The 23,166-nt window shown below is 38.1% G+C and overlaps 1 protein-coding gene across 6 annotated transcripts in view; it reads right to left on the bottom strand.

The window, feature by feature from the left end:
- The window catches only part of KCNQ5 (potassium voltage-gated channel subfamily Q member 5), a 528,440-nt gene that overhangs the window by 100,510 nt on the left and 404,764 nt on the right, over positions 1-23,166 (bottom strand). For all 6 annotated transcript variants that reach the window (XM_086707225.1, XM_025926156.2, XM_086707224.1 and 3 more), the window contains exons 4-5: positions 9,113-9,288; positions 7,881-8,006 (exon numbers count right to left, since the gene is read on the bottom strand). In XM_086707225.1, the coding sequence (XP_086563351.1) occupies positions 7,881-8,006; positions 9,113-9,288 (302 nt within the window). The remainder of the gene's footprint in view (positions 1-7,880; positions 8,007-9,112; positions 9,289-23,166) is intronic.

Raw genomic sequence — 23,166 nt, 5'->3', positions numbered from 1 at the left:
AAATGCACATAACAATAAAAAGATGTGAACTTCTTTATGAATTCACACTGACCCATCAGCTTGATCGGCTGCTGGCTTTCTAAGCAGTAACTGGTACATGCGATGAAACCATCTTCCGATGAGGCCTACATAGTTGTTCATTGATTTTCAGAACTTTTAGGTCAAGCTGTCCTTGAAGTACTGGTGTGTCCCCTTGGAAAAGTACAACTACATTATGTTTCTCTTCTTTTCCTAGCATCTGGAACGCCCTGCTAGTGATTATCAGCTGATCCTTTGTACATGAACTGAGCAGCAGAAGCTCTTTCGGTGTTTATTTTTCCCACATTTGCACCAAACAATAAACCCATTTCTGTCTTCTAGAAATCTTGTGAATCTTTCAGTGGCTGAACGTAGTGACGACTAGTTTCATTTGGATCGAGACGCAGAGATGCTCTGGGGGAGCAGCTTGTCTCAGAGAAACTTGAGAGGGTGCGTATGTCATCTTTAGGGAATTGGAAGACATCCACCATATTGGACATCATTCCATTTTTTACCTACTTCCGGAGCTTACAAGAGATATGCTGGTTAACAAGTGCTGAATAGATTAAAATTTTAAAATGTATTTACATACGTACTTACATATTGATGATTGATTCCTACTCATTGACTTTTGACCATGGTGTTTACAATATCATTGGGAAGTTTTGAATTTACTTATAAAATGAAAAGATAAGTTTAAAAACTTTCGAGTATCTCTTCCAGTGCAGTTTTAGGGAGATTACTACTTTCCTTAAGGGAAAGGATGTCATTTATTGCCACGTGTTGTGACCTGAGGTGGAAACTGGCAGATGCATTCTCAGGCTGTAGCCCGACAAGACAGATTAGGATCTGAGAGGGAATGGCCCACTGCACCCTGTCGCCCCTCCTCAGTCGACCTCAGGAAAGCTGGTAGTGTGTGCCGTGTCTCCAGTCGGACTATCTACTGGAAGGTGATGTGGCAGCCGTGAACAGTTCAGATACATTTTTGCCCTCATCTTCCATATACTCAGTTGCAGCCATGCAGGTGAAAAAACATATTTTATGAAAAATCTGTGGGTTGCAAATGTTGGCATGGATATGTACTTGTAGTAGCAAAGGCAGACTGGGGGCTCCTTAGTGTGTTTAGTAACCCATAATTCTTCTTCAGGAATAATACTGCAACACAAATGTAAATCCTGGCCCAAGCTTTCTTTTTTTTTTTTTTTTTTAATTTTTAAAATTTAAATTCGAGGTAGCTAACATACAGTGCAATATTGGTTTCAGGAGTAGAATTCAATGATTCATCACTTAAATACAACACCTGGTGCTCACCATAACAAGTGTCCTCCTTAATACCAATACCTGTCATGCATCTAGCCCATCCTCCACCCACCTCCCTCCATCAATCCTCAATTTGTTCTCTATCTCTAAGAGTCTCTTATGGTTTCCCTCTCTGTTTTCTTTCCCCCACCCCTTCCAATATGCTTATCTGTTTTGTTTCTTAAATTCCACATATGAGTGAAATCATATGGTGTTTGTCTTTCTCTGACTGACTTATCTCAATTAGCATAATATACTCTAGCTCCATTCACGTCATTGCAAATGACAAGATTTCATTCTTTTTTATGGCCGAGTAATATTCCATTATATATATATATATATATATATATATATATATATATGTATACAATATGCATACACACACACACACACACACACACACACACACACCACATCTTCTTTATCCATTCACCAGTCGAGGGACATTTGTGACCCAAGCTTTTTTTCTTTTTCTTTTCTTTTCTTTTTTTGTGAGATAGCAGATGCTATGGTCGGATTACAATTTGGAAACTGGTTAGGCTGTAGTTTTTTTTCTTTCAATAACAGAATTAATTCTAAACCAGTAGGTATAAACCCATCCTTCTCTTCCAGTAATAAATCAATAAACATTTATTGGTTTAACTTTGAGGATACAATCATGAATACTAGTTTATAGCTAATGTATTCATGTAAACAAACTAAAAACATACTATTTGTAGATTTCCAAAGCACAGTATCATTTCCATGTAAGGTGGTCTTTTACACGAGGATGATTCACATTAGCAGTTTGTGAACCATTAGATGAGAAAGGTTTTCCATCTGCAAACACCGAATCTCTTGTGGTGGTGGTATCATATCATTTGGGTTCTGTCGTGGCAGGCAGCTCAGGGCAATAGCATTTCATGTTGTTCTTCCAGGCTCATAGTCAAATATGTAATACCAGTAGTGACTAACATTTGTCCAGTGTCTGATAAAGCACATCTACGTGTCCTAATCTCATTTTAATACACATAACAACTTTGTATTTGGGTAATATTATTTTCTCAATTTTATAGAGAGAGTAAATGTTTGCTGAATACCACACTAAATCATAACAGTAGGGCTGGAAGCCAAGTTTCTTGACTGTAATTCTTCTGCTCTTTTCCAATAAGTATGTGCTCAACGTTTATGGAATAAATCTAAGCAAAAAATATTCAGAACCATGTGTGAGATGACGTTACTAAAGGAAGAGACTTCTTAGGAAAGGCTTCCCCAAAGAGGCTTCTGACCAATATACTTCAAAGATCCGTGCCATCAGGGTAGGCACAGGGCTTGTAGATGCTCACAGCAGCTAGGATGTTTTGGTGGGTAGCAGCTTGGGTATGTGTGTTTCAGTGTTTGCTTGGTACTTGACAGTGTTCTTGAATAGTTGGGGGTTGGTGTGTTGATTATCTTGTGGCCAAGTGAAGCTCTGATACATCAGACGGTGTATTGGTGGTGAGAAACAACTGTTAACTTTTATTTAATGGATCAGCACTGTGTCAGAAAACAACAGCTTAAAAAAGTGGCAGAAAACACTTTGTACTGTTGAACCCAGTCTAAAGAGGGTTGATTCCTGGTATTATCAAAGAAAAGGGTATTTTTGTTCATTTCAAAAATTTACACCATTTCTTATTAATTAAATTTTTTTTTTAATGTTTACTTACATTTGAGAGAGAGAGAGAGAGAGAGTGCGAATGGAAGGGGGCAGAGAGAGAGGGAGACACAGAATTGGAAGCAGGCTCCAGGCTCGGAGCTGTCAGCACAGAGCCCGACGAGGGGCTCAAACTCAGACTGTGAGATCATGACCTGGGCTGCAGTCAAGACGCTCAACCGACTGAGCCACCCGGGTGCCCCACACCATTTCTTATTCTTAGATTTTGCAGGGGGATGAAACTCATGGCATACATTTGGGCTGTACAACCTGCTGAGTGCACCATACATAGAGTCTTCTATATTATTTGCTTTCAGAAAGTCTGTAAGATTTTCAGCATAAATTCTAGAAATAATACTTCTACATGCCTGAAGTAATCATTTGAAGCACACGGTCCCAGGTGGGGGTTGTGCTCAGATGGTTACTCCAGAATAGATTTATACTACCTGCTGCTGTATGCTTCTTAAAAAAAAAAAAAAAAAGGCTACCCCATAACACTGTCTTCATCACAGAAATATCAGTAAATAGAGAACAAACTGGCCTTTGAGAACAGGTCATATCAGGCAATATTACTTCAGGAAGACCTGAACTTATGTTATTTCAGAATAAATCTAACTGAAAAGGAGAAAAATAATAACAGGAAAGGAGATAATAATAGGAAATAACTCCAGGAAGACTTGTTCTTAAATTGTTTCAGAATAAATCTAAAGCAACCAAAAAGGAAGAAAATAATAATAGGAAATAATATTAAATGGAGCTACGCTTAACAATCAGAAGATCCTTTTTTCCTGTAGCTGTCAGTGCCTCAACCACCAGAGTTAAGTCCCCTTGCACCTTTTTTTACTTCCTCTGTCACAGATGTCCCTTTAGTTGCTACTTCAAAACCTAGAATATCTTTTCACTGTAACCCCCAATCCCCAAACCCCTTCTGTGCTTAAGCTGTGGGTCTGACATGAAGTACATAGCTCTTTGTTCTTTTTGTTATAAAGGTGTTTCCATCTAACATCCACAACGAAATGTCCATAGCAACAGTAGCTACCGTCTTTGGGCAATGGCTGTGGTCTTAGTCTTACTCCACCTAATGAGCGAGGTGTTGATATTCAATAGTATGGAATGTTTTCAGGGATCAGAGTTCTTTGAATTGCTATTGGCTTTGAGTAGCGCTGATCACACCATGAATTCCTCCCAAAAGTTGGCCTTGGAGATGGCCCTCACCATTTTCTTAATGAGAGAAGTTTAATATTTAATATTCAGAATTCACTGGGATTTTGTATCCATAGACCACAAATTGCATTTTGATACTTAATGTCAATAATTTGGGCTTTTTTAAATAAAGAGAATTTCCTTTTTTTTAATGTTTATTTATTTATTTTGAAAGAGGGAGAGAGAGAGAGAGAGAGAGGGAGAGCGAGCTCTGAAGGGGTAGAGAGAGAGGGAGAGAGCAAGCAGGCTCCACACCATCAGCACAGAGCCCTATGTGGGGCTCAAACTCATGAACTGTGAGATCATGACCTGAGCCGAAATCAAGTGTTGGTCGCTTAATTGACTGAACCACCCAGGCGCCCCAAGAATTTCCTTTTTTTAAACGAAAGCCTACCACTTAGAAATACTCCAATTCAGGATGCTTTTATTTCTCTATTTATTATGGATACTTCCATAGTTAGCAAGGTGTCCATTATGTGCAAAATGGACAATTTCAACTAAAAAGTATCCAGCCATATATTTCATTAAGGTCTGATCAATATATCATAAAAGGTATAGTGTTCTAAATTTATTTTATTTCACACTGGAGATCTAGGATATGTTCTTCTTATAAAGAATAGAAATAATACACACTCTTGTTCGCTTTCTTGTATATTTCTAGGATTCAGACAATTTCATCAATGACTCAGTTAATATCAACAAACTCACTGTGGACCAACACAGCCTTTTCCTAGAAGCCTGACATCGTAGAAGATTTTGACTTTTGCATTCAAGGCTAGATTTTTTTTTTTAATAGAGACATAATTAGGTCATTCAAAGAACCTGTTAAGTACAGGTTAAACTTCAGTCCAAATAGCACAAGTGAAATGGGAATCAATGAAAATATGTTGCTTCCCCTCTGAAAGTCACAGATATGACCTTTGAAAACCTGCTACGTGGGTTATTCTGGCAAAAGAAATAAGCTGGTGACTAAGTGAGAAGTATATTAAGACTTTCCCACACACTGTTTAACACACAATACAGCAATTCGTATTAGTAATAAGGAGAAAAGGAAGGCTATTGGGAAGAAAGATAAAGAGCTGCCAGGCTGAACGCACCAACAACTGCATCTCAGTGGGACAGGCACACCTGAATGTCTCAATAATGTAAGTACGTTAGAATTATCAGAGAGAAACAAAAACTAAACTTAAAATTCAAACTGTTGCTTTGAAGCCTGGGATAATAAACTGTCGTCCCCTTGCTGGCTAGAAAAGCCTCCTGTTTTCTCAGTTTACACAGTTTATCCCACAATGAGTCATAGATTTTCATTTGCTCTCTACATATAAAAGGTATTTTAAGAATGTCACATGACTGCTCTCTTTCAGGTTTTCTACTTTCCTCCTTTCAAAATGTCCATTATTGCTTGTGAAGTGGAAGGAAGGAGCTGGGAACCAAGTTATGAAACCACCAGATCGCTTTCTTATCAATGGCATAATCTTGTAGACATTTACTCTGATAATTTAATTAAAAAAATCCTAACCTTCAGGTGAATATATTTCTGATTCTTATTCATTTTACTGCTGCTGTGCAGCCAACAAACATACCGAGTTCTGCTTAATACAAGCCCTGACAAATTGTCCTTGTTCTTGACGAGGGTTCTAGTTCTCCCTGATGAGCTTTTGATGGGTAGCAGAACAATGCAACAATTGGTAACTTAAATCCATGCTCCACAAAACCAACAACCAACTTACAAATATTAAAAAAAATTTTTTTAAACGTTTATTTATTTTTGAGAGAGAGAAAGACAGAGTGCGAATGAGAGAGAGAGGGAGACACAGAATCCGAAGCAGGCTCCAGGCTCTGAGGTGTCAGCACAGAGCCTGATGCACGGCTCGAATACACGAAATGCAAGATCATGACCTGAGCTGAAGTTGGATGCTTAATCGACTGAGCCACCCAGGTGCCCCCAACTTATAAATATTTTAATGACAGTTTAAGAAAATGGCATTTTAATTTTGGTGAGTGTCTAGCACTCAAGAAATATTATGATTTATTAGAGAACTTAACTTTGTTGGACCAAAGAGATGGGAAGCTGTTTAGACAGTTAAAAATGCTGTACATTTTCACAAAACACACTTTTGGAATGTCTTAAGGAATAAAATAAAAAGAAATATAGTTTATACACTGCCAAAAGCACTCCCCTAGCCTGTGACATTATTATTAGGGCACATTTTTCAATGACTTTTATAGATTCTTTACAATGCAGACAAGATTTTTGCTTTAATGAAAAACTGTGCCTTGCTTAGAGCACACCCTTCCAGGTTATCAACTTCTGATTTTATGGGGCTCTGCATCTTTCACGGCTTTTGAGCTACTTTACAACTCTGTAAGTTGTAGATAACTAGTAGCAGTGGAAAGTAATTCTTGTCTATAGACACATAAATAAATTCTGTCTAGTGGAGGTTTAATTGACATCCCTCTCACATTGTGGAAGAAACCAGGTTCATTTCAATATTCCTGATCTTTACGTGGTAATGTTCTTGGATAGCTCTTTGAACTGGATGTAACATCTTACTGGTTCCCTCATTAATCATGACAAATTTAAAAAAGGAGTTAAAATCTTTAGCATGTGTCTGTATGAGAGTTATGATTTTTTTATTTGGGTGAAGTTTTCTGTAACAACCATTTATTTATTTTTTTAATATCTTTTTTCTTTTTAAAAACATTTTTTTGAAGTTTATTTATTTATTTTGAAAGAGACAGAGACAGCGTGGGTGGGGGAGGCACAGAGAGAGAGGGAGACAGAGATCCCAAGCAGTCTCCATGCTGCCTCTGTGGGGAGCCCCATGCAGTTGGCTCAAACTCACAAAACCGTGAGATAGTGACCTGAGCTGAAACTGAGGGACATTTAACCTAATGAGCCACCCAAGAGTGGCCTTTAGTAACAATTTAAATGAAAAGTAGGTTTTTGTATGGATAGGTTTTAAAAAAATTGTTTTTAAATGTTTATTTTTGAGAATGGGAGAGAGAGACAGAGACCAGGGGGAGTGCAGAGAGAAGGAGACAGAATCCAAAGCAGGCTCCAGGCTCTGAGCTGTTAGCAGAGCACCCAACACCAGGCTCCAACTCACGGACCTCGAGATCATGACCTCAGCCAAAGTCAGATGCCCAACCAACTGAGCCACCCAGGTGCCTATTATGGAAAGTTTTGATATTAGGTGTCTATAATCTCTGATCTCACAGATGGTTATCAGTTTTCTCTTTTTCACTTGTGCCATACTTTTCTTTAACTTTCATTCAGCTATTATTCCTTTTTTTTTTTTTTTAACCTCAGAGAAACTTTCTGATGAGAGGTAAGCCAATGCAACAATTGGCAATTTAAATTTGTGCTCCACAAAGTTAAGACAAACAAACAAGCCTATTAAGATTTTAATCACTGTTAAAAAAAAACAATGTATTCTTATTTTGGCAACAATCTAGCACTCAAGAAATACTTCTGATGGTTTATAAGAGAACTTGATTTTTTTGAGCTATAGAGATGGGAAAACTCTTCAGACAATTTTAGTGCTGTATATTTTCATGTAACTCTCTTTTGGAAGTTAATGTTTTTATTGAGACCTTTCATAAATGATTCCTAGGAATCATTACACTGTATTCAAAGGAAACATTTCACAACATCCAAAAAACAAAACTAGATTTTTATACTCACTGTGCCCCACCAGAGAGCATCTGCATATGTAGAAAACTCTTTATTGGCATCCTTTTCCACAAGATAGACAAGGAAAGATGAAAAAATAAGAACCAAAAATCCTATGTACCAAGCCGTGATTAATTCCTAGATATAAAAGGAATTGAAAGATCGTTAGAAGTAAAAAATCCGTGTAAAAGGGAAAAAAAAAACCTATGCATTCATTTTACTACTTTTTGGATAGTTATGATAATATTTATTTATTTATAGGATTTACTCCTTTTTTAATGTTTATTTATTTATTTATTTAAAAAATTTTTTTTTTCAACGTTTATTTATTTTTGGGACAGAGAGAGACAGAGCATGAACGGGGGAGGGGCAGAGAGAGAGGGAGACACAGAATCGGAAACAGGCTCCAGGCTCCGAGCCATCAGCCCAGAGCCCGACGCGGGGCTCGAACTCACGGACCGCGAGATCGTGACCTGGCTGAAGTCGGACGCTTAACCGACTGCGCCACCCAGGCGCCCCTGTTTATTTATTTTTGAGAGAGTGCAAGCTGGGGAGTGGCAGAAAGAGGGGACAGAGGATCTGAAGCAGGCTCTGTGTGGACAGCAGACAGCCTGATGTGGGGCTCGAAATCACTCACCGCGAGATCATGACCTGAGCCAAAGTTGGATGCTCAACCAACTGAGCCACCCAGGTGCCCCGAATTTGCTTTTTTTATTCAGTGGATGTCCCAGTGAACAGGACAACTTCCTCAGGTTTCTTTTTTAAATGGCTGTACAGTATTCTAAATGTATGGGTTTACTGTAATTTATTTGAGGCGTAAGGACTTGGAAAGCGTTGCTTTTTATTTGAGTACACAATCTTACATTAGTTTCAGGTGTACAGCATCCTGATTCTACATCTCTGTATGTTATGCTGTGCTCACCACAAGTGTGGCTGACATCTGTCACCACACATACTGCTACAGTATCACTGTCTATAGTCCCTGTGCCGTCCCTTTTATCCCTGTGACTTAGTCATTCCCTAACTGCAAGCCTAGACCTCCCTCTCCCTTTTACCCACTTTGCCTCTCCTCCCAATCTCCTTCCCTCTGGCAACCGTCTGACGACTTTTGAGCAACCCATTATACATTGTGCTGTGGCCAATTTCTGAAATGACTCAGTTTGCTTGATGGGTTCTACTCTCCCACAGCAATCAACGAAAACGTTTCAAAAGTCTTGTTCTGCAATTCAGAAAGCAGATCTTACCTTGCTGTGAGCATAAACCACCGAACCTAGTAATTTCCAAGTGCCTCCCCTTCGGTCCATGCGCACCATACGGAGGATCTGTAGGAAACGGAGACTTCTGAGTGCAGACGTGGCGAAAATATTACCCTGAGTTTTTGCAGAAACAACTGCTATCGAAGCGATAAGAACAATGGTATCTGAAAGAAACAGGTTGAAACAATCGTAAGTAGCAGGACTAGGAATTTTGATTTCTCAAAATAATGTTTCAGAAAGTTTCACTTTGACCTATTTGAGGCACAAAGAAACAGATCCAACCCCAGCCTGGAATGGTGCTACTTGGGCTTTGTGATAACTGAAGAGTGAAAAGGGAAGGAAGAAAACCTACTTAACTGCCTTAGTTCTGACCCCTTGGCCGTTCTATGCTTTATGTATGCAATTCTGAACCATTTGCTATGTAACCTTTGATGAATTGGATGGCCAGTGGCCTTCAGAAAGTTCAGTGTACCAGGGAGCAGTGAGGCTGTACGGCTCTGGTTTCTCAGCATTCACGTCTGGCAGAAAGGAGCTTCTGCCTCAGTCCCACCACGGTGGCTTCCTGGGTGATGCCACAGAGGCACCACAGCCTGCACGGCTCTGAACGTGCTGCTTGGTATAATCCTATTTCTGGTTTTCTTGCCAAGGAAACTCATAGCTCCTTTCTCCAAAAAGTTCCCTTATGCTGGGGAACCATGCACCATTTAACAAAGGTCTTAACTGAGGTGCATCCTCTAGGCTCTCTGCACAGAGTACTCTTTACGCCTGGTCAGTTACATGGAAGTTTGGTATACAAATGAAACAATACTACATTTGTTACAACAGAGCATGTAATTATATACACTGTACATTGCATGGGAATGGATATTTGATGTTTGACATTGACATTTGGCTTAAAATACATCTGCCCTTTTGTAAGCTAAAAAAGAGAAAAAAGAGCAGCTAATGAAAGCATAAAAAAAAAAAAAAAAGGACTTAATTGCTCCGAGGGCAAATATCTGAGGGATGGCAAGTAGGTTCTGAAGAGGGAGAAGTCAAGTGGGGATGAATGGCCTCCTATGGCAATTTTAAAATAAGTTAACTTGACCTTAACGTTCTCAAATAAATTTTCTTTCCCACTCCAAGTGGGCTGTGAATGACTGGGTGTCCATACTCCAGAGACAGGTTCCACTTCAAGGGCATTGGATTTATAATGTTTCTGTGACCCTCAGCATTAACTGCTGTATGAATCTGTATTCATCATCCAGCTGAGTCCTTCTCCCTGTACTGAGCAAACTCTGGTCTCCTGGTGTGGACTGAGCACATCTTTTGAATGACTCTTCTGGTCCCCTTTTTGGGTCAGGACTTGGAGTGGCTGGCGGTACAAGGGTCAGCTAAAGGGCTTTTTCCAATCAGATCTAAACACTATAGGACTTTGTGAGTAGGTACACAGGAAGCCACAGCACCTCCTTGAGTTACAGCTCTGTGCTGCTGTTGGAAATGAGAAGGAACTAAATGTGTTGACAGAGACACCAAAGACATATTTTAAGAGAGTAAGAAGACAGTTGTAAAGCTATATATACAATGTGATCTTATTTTAATAAAAAATATATGACTAGAAAAGCCATGTGAGAATATATACAGGTTATTACCATTAATTCTCCTTCGGGGTAGAGAGTGGGGTGAATATGTGGGTAAAGGGACTTTTTACTTTGAGTTATTAATTTCTGTAATATTGAATTTTATAACAATGAAAATGACTTTTGAAATCAGAAAAAAACTTTATTTTTAAAATGTTTATTTATTTATTTTGAGAGAGAGAGAGAGAGACAGGGGAGGGACAGAGGGAGAGGGGGAGAGAGAATCCCAAGCAGGATCCACACTGTCAGTGCAGAGCCTGACTCAGGGCTTGAACCCACGAACCGCAAGATCATGACCTGAGCTTAAATCAAGAGTCTGATGCTTAACCGACTGAGCCACCAGGTGCCCAGAAAAAAACTTTAGAGAAGAGTTAAGTGTAAAAACATCTCTTGGTCTGTATCATTTGGAGGGATTTCCTCCTGAGATAAGTGATTTACAGACAAAGACATTTCTTATATGGTCCTGTTAGATATATATTTGCTTTTACTTCTCATTGTAAACCTGCTTCCTACCAAGTGTACAAAGGAAAGGAAAAAGAACAATACCCCATTTACCATGTTAAAATATTCAAGATAGTAGAAATAAGCAAATGACTGAGAGGGGTGCAGAAAATACAGCATGTAAAACTTACTGTGTACCTGGCACTTTCTTTAGTTCTGTGTTTTTTTTTAATTAAAAAAAAATTTTTTTTCAACGTTTATTTATTTTTGGGACAGAGAGAGACAGAGCATGAACGGGCGAGGGGCAGAGAGAGAGGGAGACACAGAATCGGAAACAGGCTCCAGGCTCTGAGCCATCAGCCCAGAGCCTGATGCCGGGCTCGAACTCCCGGACCGCGAGATCGTGACCTGGCTGAAGTCGGACGCTTAACCGACTAAGCCACCCAGGCGCCCCTAAAAATTTTTTTTTTAGTGTTTACTTATTTTTGAGACAGAGACAGAGCGTGAGCAGAGGAGGGGCAGAGAGAAAGAGAGGAGACATAGAATCTGAAACAGGCTCCAGGCTTCAGGCTCTGAGCTGTCAGCACAGAACCTGATGCGAGGCTTGAACCCATGAACCACTAATTCATGACCTGAGCCAAAGTCAGAAGCTCAACCGACTGATCCACCCAGGTGCCCATAGTTCTGTGTTTTTTTATGATGCTCATTATTTGATCCTTATAACAACTCTGTTTGTTGGTTAGGTCATCTACAGATCCCATTGTACAGATGAGAAAAGTGAGGCACAAAAAGCATATACTGTATTAGTTTAAAAGAATCAGCCATCAAGCTGTCAGACTACAGCACAAAAAGTATGAAGCTATGAAGTTATGCTAGCTCATTAGAGAAAACCTAGACAAAGTAAAAGCAACAGTATCGGTTTGAGACAATTTAAAAAATTATGCACACAGTGAATCATAATCTAAGTGTTTGAAGTCACAAAATATGCAAAGGTAACTACAGATATGATTTAACACCCTCATTGTAATTCAGTTCAGATGAGAAAGTCAGAGTTCAGTAAAATGAAATCATAGATGAGCGACCAAATGGCAAATGATGAATGCAGTCATAACAATGTTTCTGGTTGGATTACAGTCCTCCACTGAATTTTGCTGTCAGTACCACCTAGAAATATTTCCCAGGCCCATATTTTAGAAGTTATGACTACTCCTTATTTTTATTTTTATGTATGTATTTATTATTTCTGTAGTCCATTACTTTATAGATTGGAGGTTCCACAAGGTTGGATACTTGTGTCCCAAGTACATAGTGTAGTTCCTGAAACATAGTAAGCACTCAATAAATATTTATAGAATGAACTCTGGTTAATAAATACTTAAAAATAGCTTGATTTTTGTTCTCTTACCATATCACTGCCTTAATAACTAGAATCATCATCTAAAACTCTTTTTTAAAAAAATTTAAATGTTTATTTATTTTTGAGAGATAGACAAATCACAAGCAGGGGAGGGGCAGAGAGAGAGGGAGACAGAATCTGAAGCAGGCTCCAGGCTCTGAGCTGTCAACAGAGAGCCTGACACGGGGCTTGAACTCACAAACTGTGAGATCCTGACCTGAGCCAAAGTTGGATGCTTAACTGACTGAGCCACCCAGGTGCCCCTAAAATACTCTTAAATTAATGAAGGGATCATTTCAGTATTCTATCTTGAAGTCTACTGCAACATATCGATTCATAGCTATCATCTATTAAAGTTATAACTCTCACTAAGATTTCCTTTTTTTTTTTTAAAGTTTACTTATTTTGAGAGAGAAAGCACGTGCACATGCACGAGTGGGGAAGGGCAGAGAGAGAGAATCCAAGCAGGCCTCATGCTGTCAGTGCGAGCCAGACATGGGGCTCAAATCCACGAACCGTGAGATCATGACCTGAGCTGAAACCAAGAGTCAGACACTCAACTGAGTGAGTCACCCGGGAGCCCCAACATGTCCTTTTTATAAAATTAGGTGCGGGCAGTTTTTTTTTTATGTTTTTTTTTATTAAAAAAAATTTTTTTTTTTTATTTGGGAGAGAAAGCATGAGCTGGGGAGAGGGGCAGAGGGAGAGAGAGAGAGAATTTTAAGCAGTCTCCTTAAGCAGAGAGGTAGGGGCAGTTTTTAAAGACAGTGACATAGGAGGCTCCCGAACTCCCTTCCTCCCATAGGCACACTGAATACACAGTTGCACGTGGAGTAATTCCCTCTGAAGGAAATCCAGAAACTAGCTGAGGGAGTCCCACACATTTGGCAAATAAGAAAATACCCACATGGGTAGGAAAGGCTGATGAGACATAATCTTGCCATAAACGTCACTCCTGGTACAGTGCCAAACGGGAGCTAACTTGCAACTCCCAGCTTCTCCCTGAGAGGCTAGGGGTTTGGATCCCACATTTAGCCTCCTAACTTTTAAGACTCCCACTTCAGGGACAGTTCTCCCAAACACCTTGCTCTGAAAGCCAGTGGGGATTGCATCCACAGGATTCACAAAACTATAGCACAAAGAAGCAGTTATTAATGGGTGTGAGCACTGCTATGGCTCTCACCCTAGGGCTCAGTACAGAAGGCACAGGCAGAAATGTCCATCTCTCAGGCTTTCTCTAAAAGGATTCTATTTGCATACTTAAAAAAGTTTTTATTTAAATTCCAGTTTGTTAACATACAGTGTAATATTAATTTCAGGTGTATAAGATAGCGATTCAGCACTTCCATACATCACCCAGTGTTCATCACAAGTGCGCTCTTTATTCTCTATCACCTATTTTACCCATTCCCCTGCCCACCTCCCTTCAGTAACCATCAGTTTGCTCTCTATAGTTAGAGTCTGTGTCTTGGTTTTTCCTCTATGATTGCTTTGTTTCTTACATTTCACATATGAGTGAAATCATGTGCCATTTGTTTTTCTCTAATGGACTTACATTGCTTAGCATAATATGCTCTAGCTCCATCCATGTTGTTGCAAATAGCAAGATTTCATTCTTTTTATGGCTGAGTAATAGTCCATTCTCTCTCTCTCTCTCATATATATATATATATATATATATATATATATATATATATGGTATATGTGTATACAACATTTCTTTATCCATTCATCTGTCAATGGACACTTGGGCTGTTCCCATAATTTGGCTATTGTAGATAGTTCTGCTATAAACATAGGGATGCATGTATCCCTCTGAATTAGTGTTCTTGTGTTCTTTGGGTAAATACCCAGGAGTATGATTGTTGGATCAAAAGGTAGTTTTATTTTTAACTTTTTGAGGAATCTCCATACTGTTTTCAGAGTGGCTGCACCAGTTTGCATTCTCACCAACAGTGCAAGAGGTTTCCCCTTTCTCCACATCCTCATCAACATCCGTTGTTTCTTGTGTTGTTGATTTTAGCCTTTCTGACAGGTATGAGGTGATATTTCATTGCAGTTTTGATTTGTATTTCCCTGATGATATGGTGTTGGGAAAACTGGTCAGCAAAATGCAAAAGAATGAAACTAGACCACTTTCTTACACCATAACAAAAGTAAACTCAAAATGGATAAAGACCTAAATGTGAGACTTAAAACCATAAAAGTCCTAGAGGACAACACAGGCAGTAACCTCTTTAACCTTGGCCATAGCAACTTCTTTCTATACACGTCTCCTGAGGCAGGGAAACAAAAACAAAGATAAACTATTGGGACCTCATCAAAACAAAAAGCGTTTGCACAGTGAAGGAAACAATCAACAAAACTCAAAGGCAATCTACGGAATGGAAGAAGACATTTGCAAATGACACATCTGATAAAGGGTTGGTATCCAAAAAGAACTATAAAACTATAAAAAAGAACTATAAAACTAAACACTCCAAAAAGCAAATAATCCAATTACAAAGGGGGCAGAAGACATGAATAGATATTTTTCAAAGAAGACATACAGATGGCCAACAGACACATGAAAGGATGTTCTACTTGCCTACTTTAAAAACTGCTGCCTAAGGGTCAGGTTTCAAATTTAGCACATCATGATCATGATCACACATTTTGATCAAGTAACAGTTATTCAAGGCATTCAAATTTGAAAGGAAGAAGTAAAACTGTCACTATTTGCAGTTGACATGATATTATATATATATAAAACTCTAAAGATTCCACCAAAGCATTATTAGAATAATAAATGAATTAAGTAAAGTTGTAGCATACAAAATATTATACAAAAATCAGTTGTGTTTCTATACACTAACAGTGATGTCTGAGAAAGAGAAATAAAAAATATCCTCTTTACAATAGCATTAAAAAGAATAAAATACAAACAAATTTTTTAAAGTTTATTTATTTATTCTGAGAGAGACAGAAACAGCATGAGTGGGGGAGGGGCGGGGGGGGGGAGAGAATCCCAAGCAGGCTCTGCCCTGCTAGAGCAGAGCCTGATGCGGGGCTCAAACCCATGAGATTATGATCTGAGCCAAAACCAAGAGTTGGATGCCTAACCAACTGAGCCACCCAGGCACCCTAATATTTAGGAACAATATTTAGGAAATTTAACTAGGGAAGTGAAAGATCTGTTTGGTGAAAACCATAAGACACTGATGAAAGAAATGGATAAAAACACAAATAAATGAAAAGATATTCCATGTTCATGGATTGGAAGAATTAATATTGTTAAAATGTCCCTACTACCTAAAGCAATCTACAGGTTCAATGCATTCCTTATCAAAATTCCAATGGTATTTTCCACAGTAATAGAACAAACAATTCTAAAATTCATATAGAAAGGCAAAAGACACCGAATAGCCAAAGCAAACCTGGCTATGCAAAGGAAAAAAGAGGAGGCTGGAAGCATCATGCTCCCTGATTTCAAACTATATTACGAAGTTATAATAATTAAGACAGAATGATATTGGCAAAAAAATAGACACATAGAACAATGGAACAGAATAGACAGCTCAGAAATAAACCCATGCATACACGATCAATTAATAATGAAAAGGAGCCAGAAATACACAGTGGGGAATGTATAATCTTGTCAATAAATGGTATTGGGAAAACTGGACAGCCACATACAAAAGAATGAATATCTTTTCTTTTTAATAAAAAAATTTTTTTAATGTTTATTTATATTTGAGAGAGAGAGACAGAGCACAAGTGGGAGAGGGGCAGAGAGAGAGGGAGACAGAATCTGAAGCAGGCTCCAGGCTCTGAGCTGTCAGCACAGAGGCAGATGTGGGGCTTGAACTCACAGGCTGTGATATCATGACCTGAGCCAAAGTTGGATGCCCAACCGACTGAGCCACCCAGGTGTCCCTGGACCATTATCTTATACCATATACAAAAATCAACTAAAAATGTATTAAAGATTGAAGTGTAATACCTGACACCGTACAAGTCCTAGAAGAAAACATAGAGAGTAAGCTCCTTGACACTGATCTTGACAATGATTTTTTGGATTTGACACCAAGAACATAGATAACAAAAGCAAAAATTAACAAGTGGGACCACATCAAACCAAAAAGCTTCTCTACAGAAAAGGAAACCAGTAACAAAATGAAAAGGCAATGTACCAAATGGGAGAAAATACTTGCAAATCACATATCTGATAAGGAGTTAATATTTAAAATATATAAATAACTCACACAACTCAATAGTAAAATAAAAAAAAATAATCCAATTAAAAAATGGGCAAGGAAATGAATAGACTTTATTCCAAACAACATAAAAATGACCAACAGATACATGAAAAAGTGCTCAACATCACTAATCATGAGATAATGCAAACCAAAACCATAGTGAGATGTCGCTTCATCCCTGTTAGAATGATTATTATAAAAAAGATAGGAGATAACAAATATTGGTGAGAATATAAAGGAAAGGGAACCATTGGGAACTGTTGGTGGGAATATAAACTGGTATATTCATTAAGGAAAACAGTATGGAGGTTATTCAAAAAATTAAAAATAGTGGAATAGAGAGTGGAATATTTTTCATCCATGAGAAAGAAGAGAATCCTAATGTTTGCAACAACATGGATAGACCTTAAGGGTATTATGCTAACTAGAATGATCCAGATAGAGGAAGATAAGTACTGTACATCAATTATGTATGGAATCTAAAAAAATTGAACTAATAGAAACAGAGACCAGAATTTTGATTATCAGGAGAGGAGGTGGGAGAAATGAGGAGATGCTGGTCAAAGATTATAAACTTCCAGTTATAAGATGAATAAGTTCTGGGGATCTAAAGCACAGCATGGTTATGATAGTTAATGATACTGTATTATTACATACTTGAAAGTTGCTAAGAGAGAATGTCTTAAATGTTTTCACCGCAAAAAAGAAATGATAATTATGTGATGTGATGGAGGTGTTAGCGAACAGTCAGTTTGCAATATATGTGTATCAAATCAATGGGTTGTACATCCTAAGCTTACACATTGTTATATGTCAATTACATCTCAATAAGGCTGGAGAAAAAAATCAGAGAGAATAGCTTAAGTTGTGAAATTAGTTAATCATCTAAAGTGGTTTTTGAAATAGAGGAGCCTTGTCTTAAGTGAAGATACCACATTTTAGTATAAGGTACAAACTACAGACAACTGTCAAAGCTCATTGGCTTCATATTCGTTTGTTTATCCATTCATGCATCAAGGAGTTAACTGAATTTCAAATATTTTGTTGGATACTTGCATTAGAAATGAATATTCATCCATCTATCTGGTCCTAAGTACTTATTACATACATCATTGTTGTCAATGGGGATGATTTTGCCTCCCAGGGGACATTTAGCAATGTCTGGAGACATATCTGATTGTCTTAATTGGGAAGGGGATTGCTACTGGCATCTAGTGGGATAGGCCAGGGTTCCTGCAGAATATTCTACAATGTCCAAATAGTCCCCAGAAAAAAAGAATTACCTAGTTCCAAATGCCAATAGTGCCGAGGTTGGGAAACCCTGATGTACATACTTTATTTAGTCCTCTTATGAGGTAGATAATATTATTACCAACTCCTTCTTATAAATGAACAACTAAGACTTGCATTGGTCACCTAGCCAAGGCCCAATATCCTAAGTGGCTGAGCTGTCCCTTCCTTGACACCAAAATTTGTGCCCTTAAAATTATGGTACACCATTCCTTGGATTAATAAAACGCTGGGTGACATGGGTGGGGTGGGTTGGGGAGAAGGGGTGCAGTGGGATGAGGAGAAGAGGGTGGGCTGGGAAAGCAGGTGGATACTAAAGCAAGAATAAATTGTTATCACATGAAACATTCAGGGGAGAGCAGAATGCAGAAATAAAATGATACTAAAAACAGATGGTACTTTTATAGATACATCAAGAGAAAATGGGGCTAGAGGAAGAAATAGAACTGCTAATAAACAAGGGGGAGATCCAAATTGCATGAAAACAAAAACATAATCCTGAGCTCTTAAAATCTACCTCTCCCAAGAGAAACAGATGCGAACAAGTTGGGACGTGGGGAAGGAATAGTTATTGATTGCAAGCAGCCCATTAGAAATGTGAAATATAGGCTCATAAGGTGCTAGGAAGTAGGTTCACACACTTTTGAATCATTTAGAATGATTTATGGATGAATCCTTGAGATTTGAGGAGACTGCAAAGATTTGAGCGAAGTAAATACTATAATGATATTTAAGACACATAGGGACTATAAAAGAGCATATTATTAAATTCCACTGGAACTCTGCTCTAATATTTTTTTCATCAGCAAAATCAATATAAATTGATCACCCTGGAGTTTGTGTAAAAGGGATTAGTCACTGAAATACTGAAAATCCCTCATTATAAGGTGGATTCATATCTAAGGCTACCTTAACAAGGACCCAAAGATTGGGTTAAAGCAAGATCAACTGCATGGATGGATCTAGAGACTATAGGGCTAAGTGAAATAATTCAGTTACAGAAAAATAAAGACCATCATTTCACTCATATATAGAATTTAAGAAACAAACCAAAGAGCAAAGGGGGAAAAAGAGAGAAAGAGACAAACTAAGCAACAGATTCTTAACTATAGAGAACAAACTGATGGTTACCAGAGGGGAGTGTGGGGGGATGGGTGAAATTGCAACAGGGATTAAGGAGCACACCTGCTGTGATGAGCACCGGGTGATGTATGGAAATGCTGAATCACTATAATGTATACTTGAAACTAATACTGTACTAACTGGAATTATAACAAAAGTTTAAAAAAAAAAAGCAAGATCAACTGTACACCTGAACTTGACGGGATATATTTTGTTGCTACAATTATATGACATAATACATCTATTAGAAAGTATATTTTACTATACCTGCCTTAATTTAAAATCATTATTGGAACAATGAAAACTTATGGATTGAGAAAACATGGCTGAACACTTTTAAATCAGTAATTGTAAGGACATATAGATTCTGTAGAGGTAAATTACAAAGGGGGTACATCTTGACTCCTAAAAACTGTCTGGAGTATTTAGACTTTTAAAATTTTTGCAAAGTATGTAATAGTCTCAGAAAGTTTCCCCTGATGTTGAACATAAATTTCCTTCTTGCACTTTAAACTCATTTCATCTGTTATCTCTGGGAAAAACAGAAGTGCAACAAATACAATATTCTTCTCCCACCATCTTTTTTGTTCTAAATCCTTGAGCTCTTGTTAGTGGCCTCACTATAAGCTAACTTTGGATGATTTAAGTAAAATCTTTCTCTATGTTTTCAAATTATAAAAATAGTAGCTGCTATAAAATATCAAAACACTAGACATATGTAGTATAAGATAGCAAATAAATTTAATTAGCCAATTATTATTAATGAAGTAAAGGTTACTTTAATTTTTGCTCTAAAAATGATACTGAAATAGACAGTTCCTTACACATATTTTTGTAGGTTAAGGATAAATTCCTAGAGATTGGATTGTTGGGTTGAATGTTGGCACATTTTGACGTTTGATATCAAAATACCCTCCAAAGGATGGTACCAATTGTTACTAACAATGTATGAAGGTAAATATTTTTCTGTCTATTTGTTAATACAAACTAATGGTAATAAAAATAATAATAGCATAGGGTGCCTGGGTGGTTCAGTTGGTTAAGTGTCTGACTCCTGGTTTCGGCTCAGGTCATGATCTCTCTCTGGCCCCCACTCGAGTATACTTGCTTGCTCTTTCTCTGTGTCACTCAAAATAAATAAAAAAACTTAAAAATGTAAAATAACAATAGTAACAGTAACAACTAAGAGTAACAGTTTACTGTCTGATAGACCTTGTTCTAAGCATTTTTAGGTATTACATGGAATATTATAAATTTGTAATCTTTGCCAACATGATAGGCAAAAACATCACTTTTTTTTCGTTACTGATTCTGGATTTCAGATTATTTAGAAGTCAAAGAAGTCAGGTCATCTAGAAAGGCTTTGCCCAAGATTATAAAAATATTTTCCTAGATTTTATTTTGGTGTATTTAGATGCTCACTTAGTTAACATACTGACTTTTACTATTCAGGATGGTTCTCACAGCAAAGTTTTGGACATTGTAGGATGCCTGAGTGGCTCAGTAGGTTAAGCATCCGGCTTTGGCTCAGGTCATGATCTCACGGTTTGTGGGTTTGAGCCCTGCATCGGGCTCTGTGCTGACAGCCCAGAGCCTGGAGACTGCTTTGGATTTTGTGTCTCCCTCTCTCTCTGCCCCTCCCCCACTCGTGCTCTGTCTCCTCTCTCAGAAATAAACATTAAAAAAATGTAAAAATTAGATACAATCCAAATTGCTAATAAAAATGGATTCATAAAAAATGATGCAGTCTAGATATTCCAGAGCAAGCACTATGGAGCTCATCTTGCCTGAGTTTCAGGCCTGGCTCGCCTCGTATCAGCTGGGTTACCCAGATGAAGTTACTGAACTCTCTGCCCCCACTTCTTTATCTGCAAAATGAGAATCACAAAATTACCTATTTCATAGAGTTGTTGTAAGAAGCAAATAAGTTAATGCATTTGAAAGATCTTAGTACAACGCTAATGCACAATAGATTTTATCTAATTTATTATTATTAGTAGTAGTATTACCATGGATAACTATGTAACCACAAGACATCATGTTTTAATGCTTATTTATTTATTTTGAGACACAGCAAGAGCATGAGCAAGGGAGGGGCAGAGAGAAAGGGAGATGGAGAATCCCAACAGGCTCCATGCTGTCAGTGCAGAGCCCGACGTCGGGCTGGAACTCACCAACTGTGAGATCCTGACCTGAGCTGAAATCAAGAATTGGACACTTAACCAACTGAGTCACCGAGGCACCTCAAGACATCATGTTTTAGAGGAATGTTGATAAAATAAGAAAATTTCTCCTCCAATATATCATTATGTAAAAAACTAATTACATAGCAGAATACGCAGATGATTCCAATTTTGCCTTCAAAGGATTATGTGCTCTTATAGTATATATAAAAATAAATACTGTAAGTACCTATACTTGCATGCTAGCAGGGATTATTTTTGGGTGGTAGAATTATGTGTCAAGTTTAGTTTCTTTATACATACCTCTTTTCTTCCAAATAATCTATAATAAGCATGCATTGCTTTTGTAACGAGGAAAAGGAGAATTATTACTTATTTAAAATAAGAAGCTCTGGTGGGGCACCTAGGTGGCTCAGTTGGTTACGTGTATGACTTCAGCTCAGGTCATGATCTCACAGTTTGTGAGAGCCCTGTGTTGGCTCTGTATTGACAGCTCAGAGCCTGGAGCCTGCTTGAGATTCTGTGTCTCCCTCTCTGGCTCTGCCCCTCCCCGACTCGTGCTTTGTCTCTGTCTCTGTCTCTCTCTCAAAAATAAATAAACATTTGGGCGCCTGGGTGGCTCAGTGGGTTAAACGTCTGACTTCAGCTTAGGTCATGATCTCACAGTTTGTGAGTTCGAGCCCCTCGTCAGACTCTGTGCTGACAGCTCGGAGCCTGGAGCCTGCTTCAGATTCTGTGCCTCCCTCTCTCTCTGCCCCAACCAACTCGCATTCTATCTCTGTCTCTCTCAAAAATAAATATTAAAAAAAGTTTAAAAACATAAATGAACATTGAAAATGTTTATGGGGCTATGTGCCTTGCATAGTACACAAACTCTATTTCAATCCTTCTCCATAATGGCCCTCCAAGGAGGCACAGAGGTTAGAAGTGTGGACGTTGTATGAGAGATCCCAGGTATTCCTACTTCTGTTCTTTCCTAGCTGTTTAACTTCAGACCTATTAATCTTGCTGAATCTTGGAGTCCTCACTTGTAAATAAGGACTAGAACCACTCTCCTCACAGGGCTGTTATGGGGATTAAATGAGATCATATACATAAAATTCTTAGTCTGCCTTAATGTGCCTGACTACATGTTACTGTAAGAAACTTATTTTATATACACATACACACTTTTATAGATCGTAATCGATACTAAGAAGGTTCAAGAATCTTTTCCAAGATCATTTAGTTAGTAAATGGAGCCAAGAATCAAATTCATATCTGTCTTATTATAAACTGCTTACATTTTATTCCATGCTTCTCTTTTGATAATTTTTCTCTAGTAAGAAACCAGTAAACAGAGATGTAGGCAGTCAACCAAGGCTTAAATGTGAGACTCCAAAAAGTGTTATTAAGACTAGGGGATATAACGACTTACAAACAGTTGGCATTCAGATAAATCTAGCCCAAACTTATAATTAACAGGTTTTTATATTTTAGCTTGTCCCAACCAGATAGCAGAATATAACAGAGTGGTCAGCCTGTCCTATGTGGGACAGTTTCTGCATGAATTTGTCATTTTTTAGTGTCCCGTGTATATCATGTGCCAGATACTTTATTGCCAGTAGAGCAGCAAGACAAGAAGGAATTAAAAATTTGTGGTTCCATTATATTTGCCAGTGTACACAACATTCTAACCTCTCAAAAGGAACAGAGATGAGGAACAAAGTGTGAACGCATAAAGAACACTGAACTATACCTGGTTTAATGATCA

This window comes from Puma concolor, chromosome B2, assembly GCF_028749965.1.
Source record: "Puma concolor isolate L17-30 chromosome B2, mPumCon1.1.hap2, whole genome shotgun sequence".
NCBI lineage: Eukaryota > Metazoa > Chordata > Mammalia > Carnivora > Felidae > Puma > Puma concolor.
The sequence above is the reverse complement of the archived record's forward strand: the minus strand, read 5'-3'. Positions and strand labels throughout refer to the sequence as shown.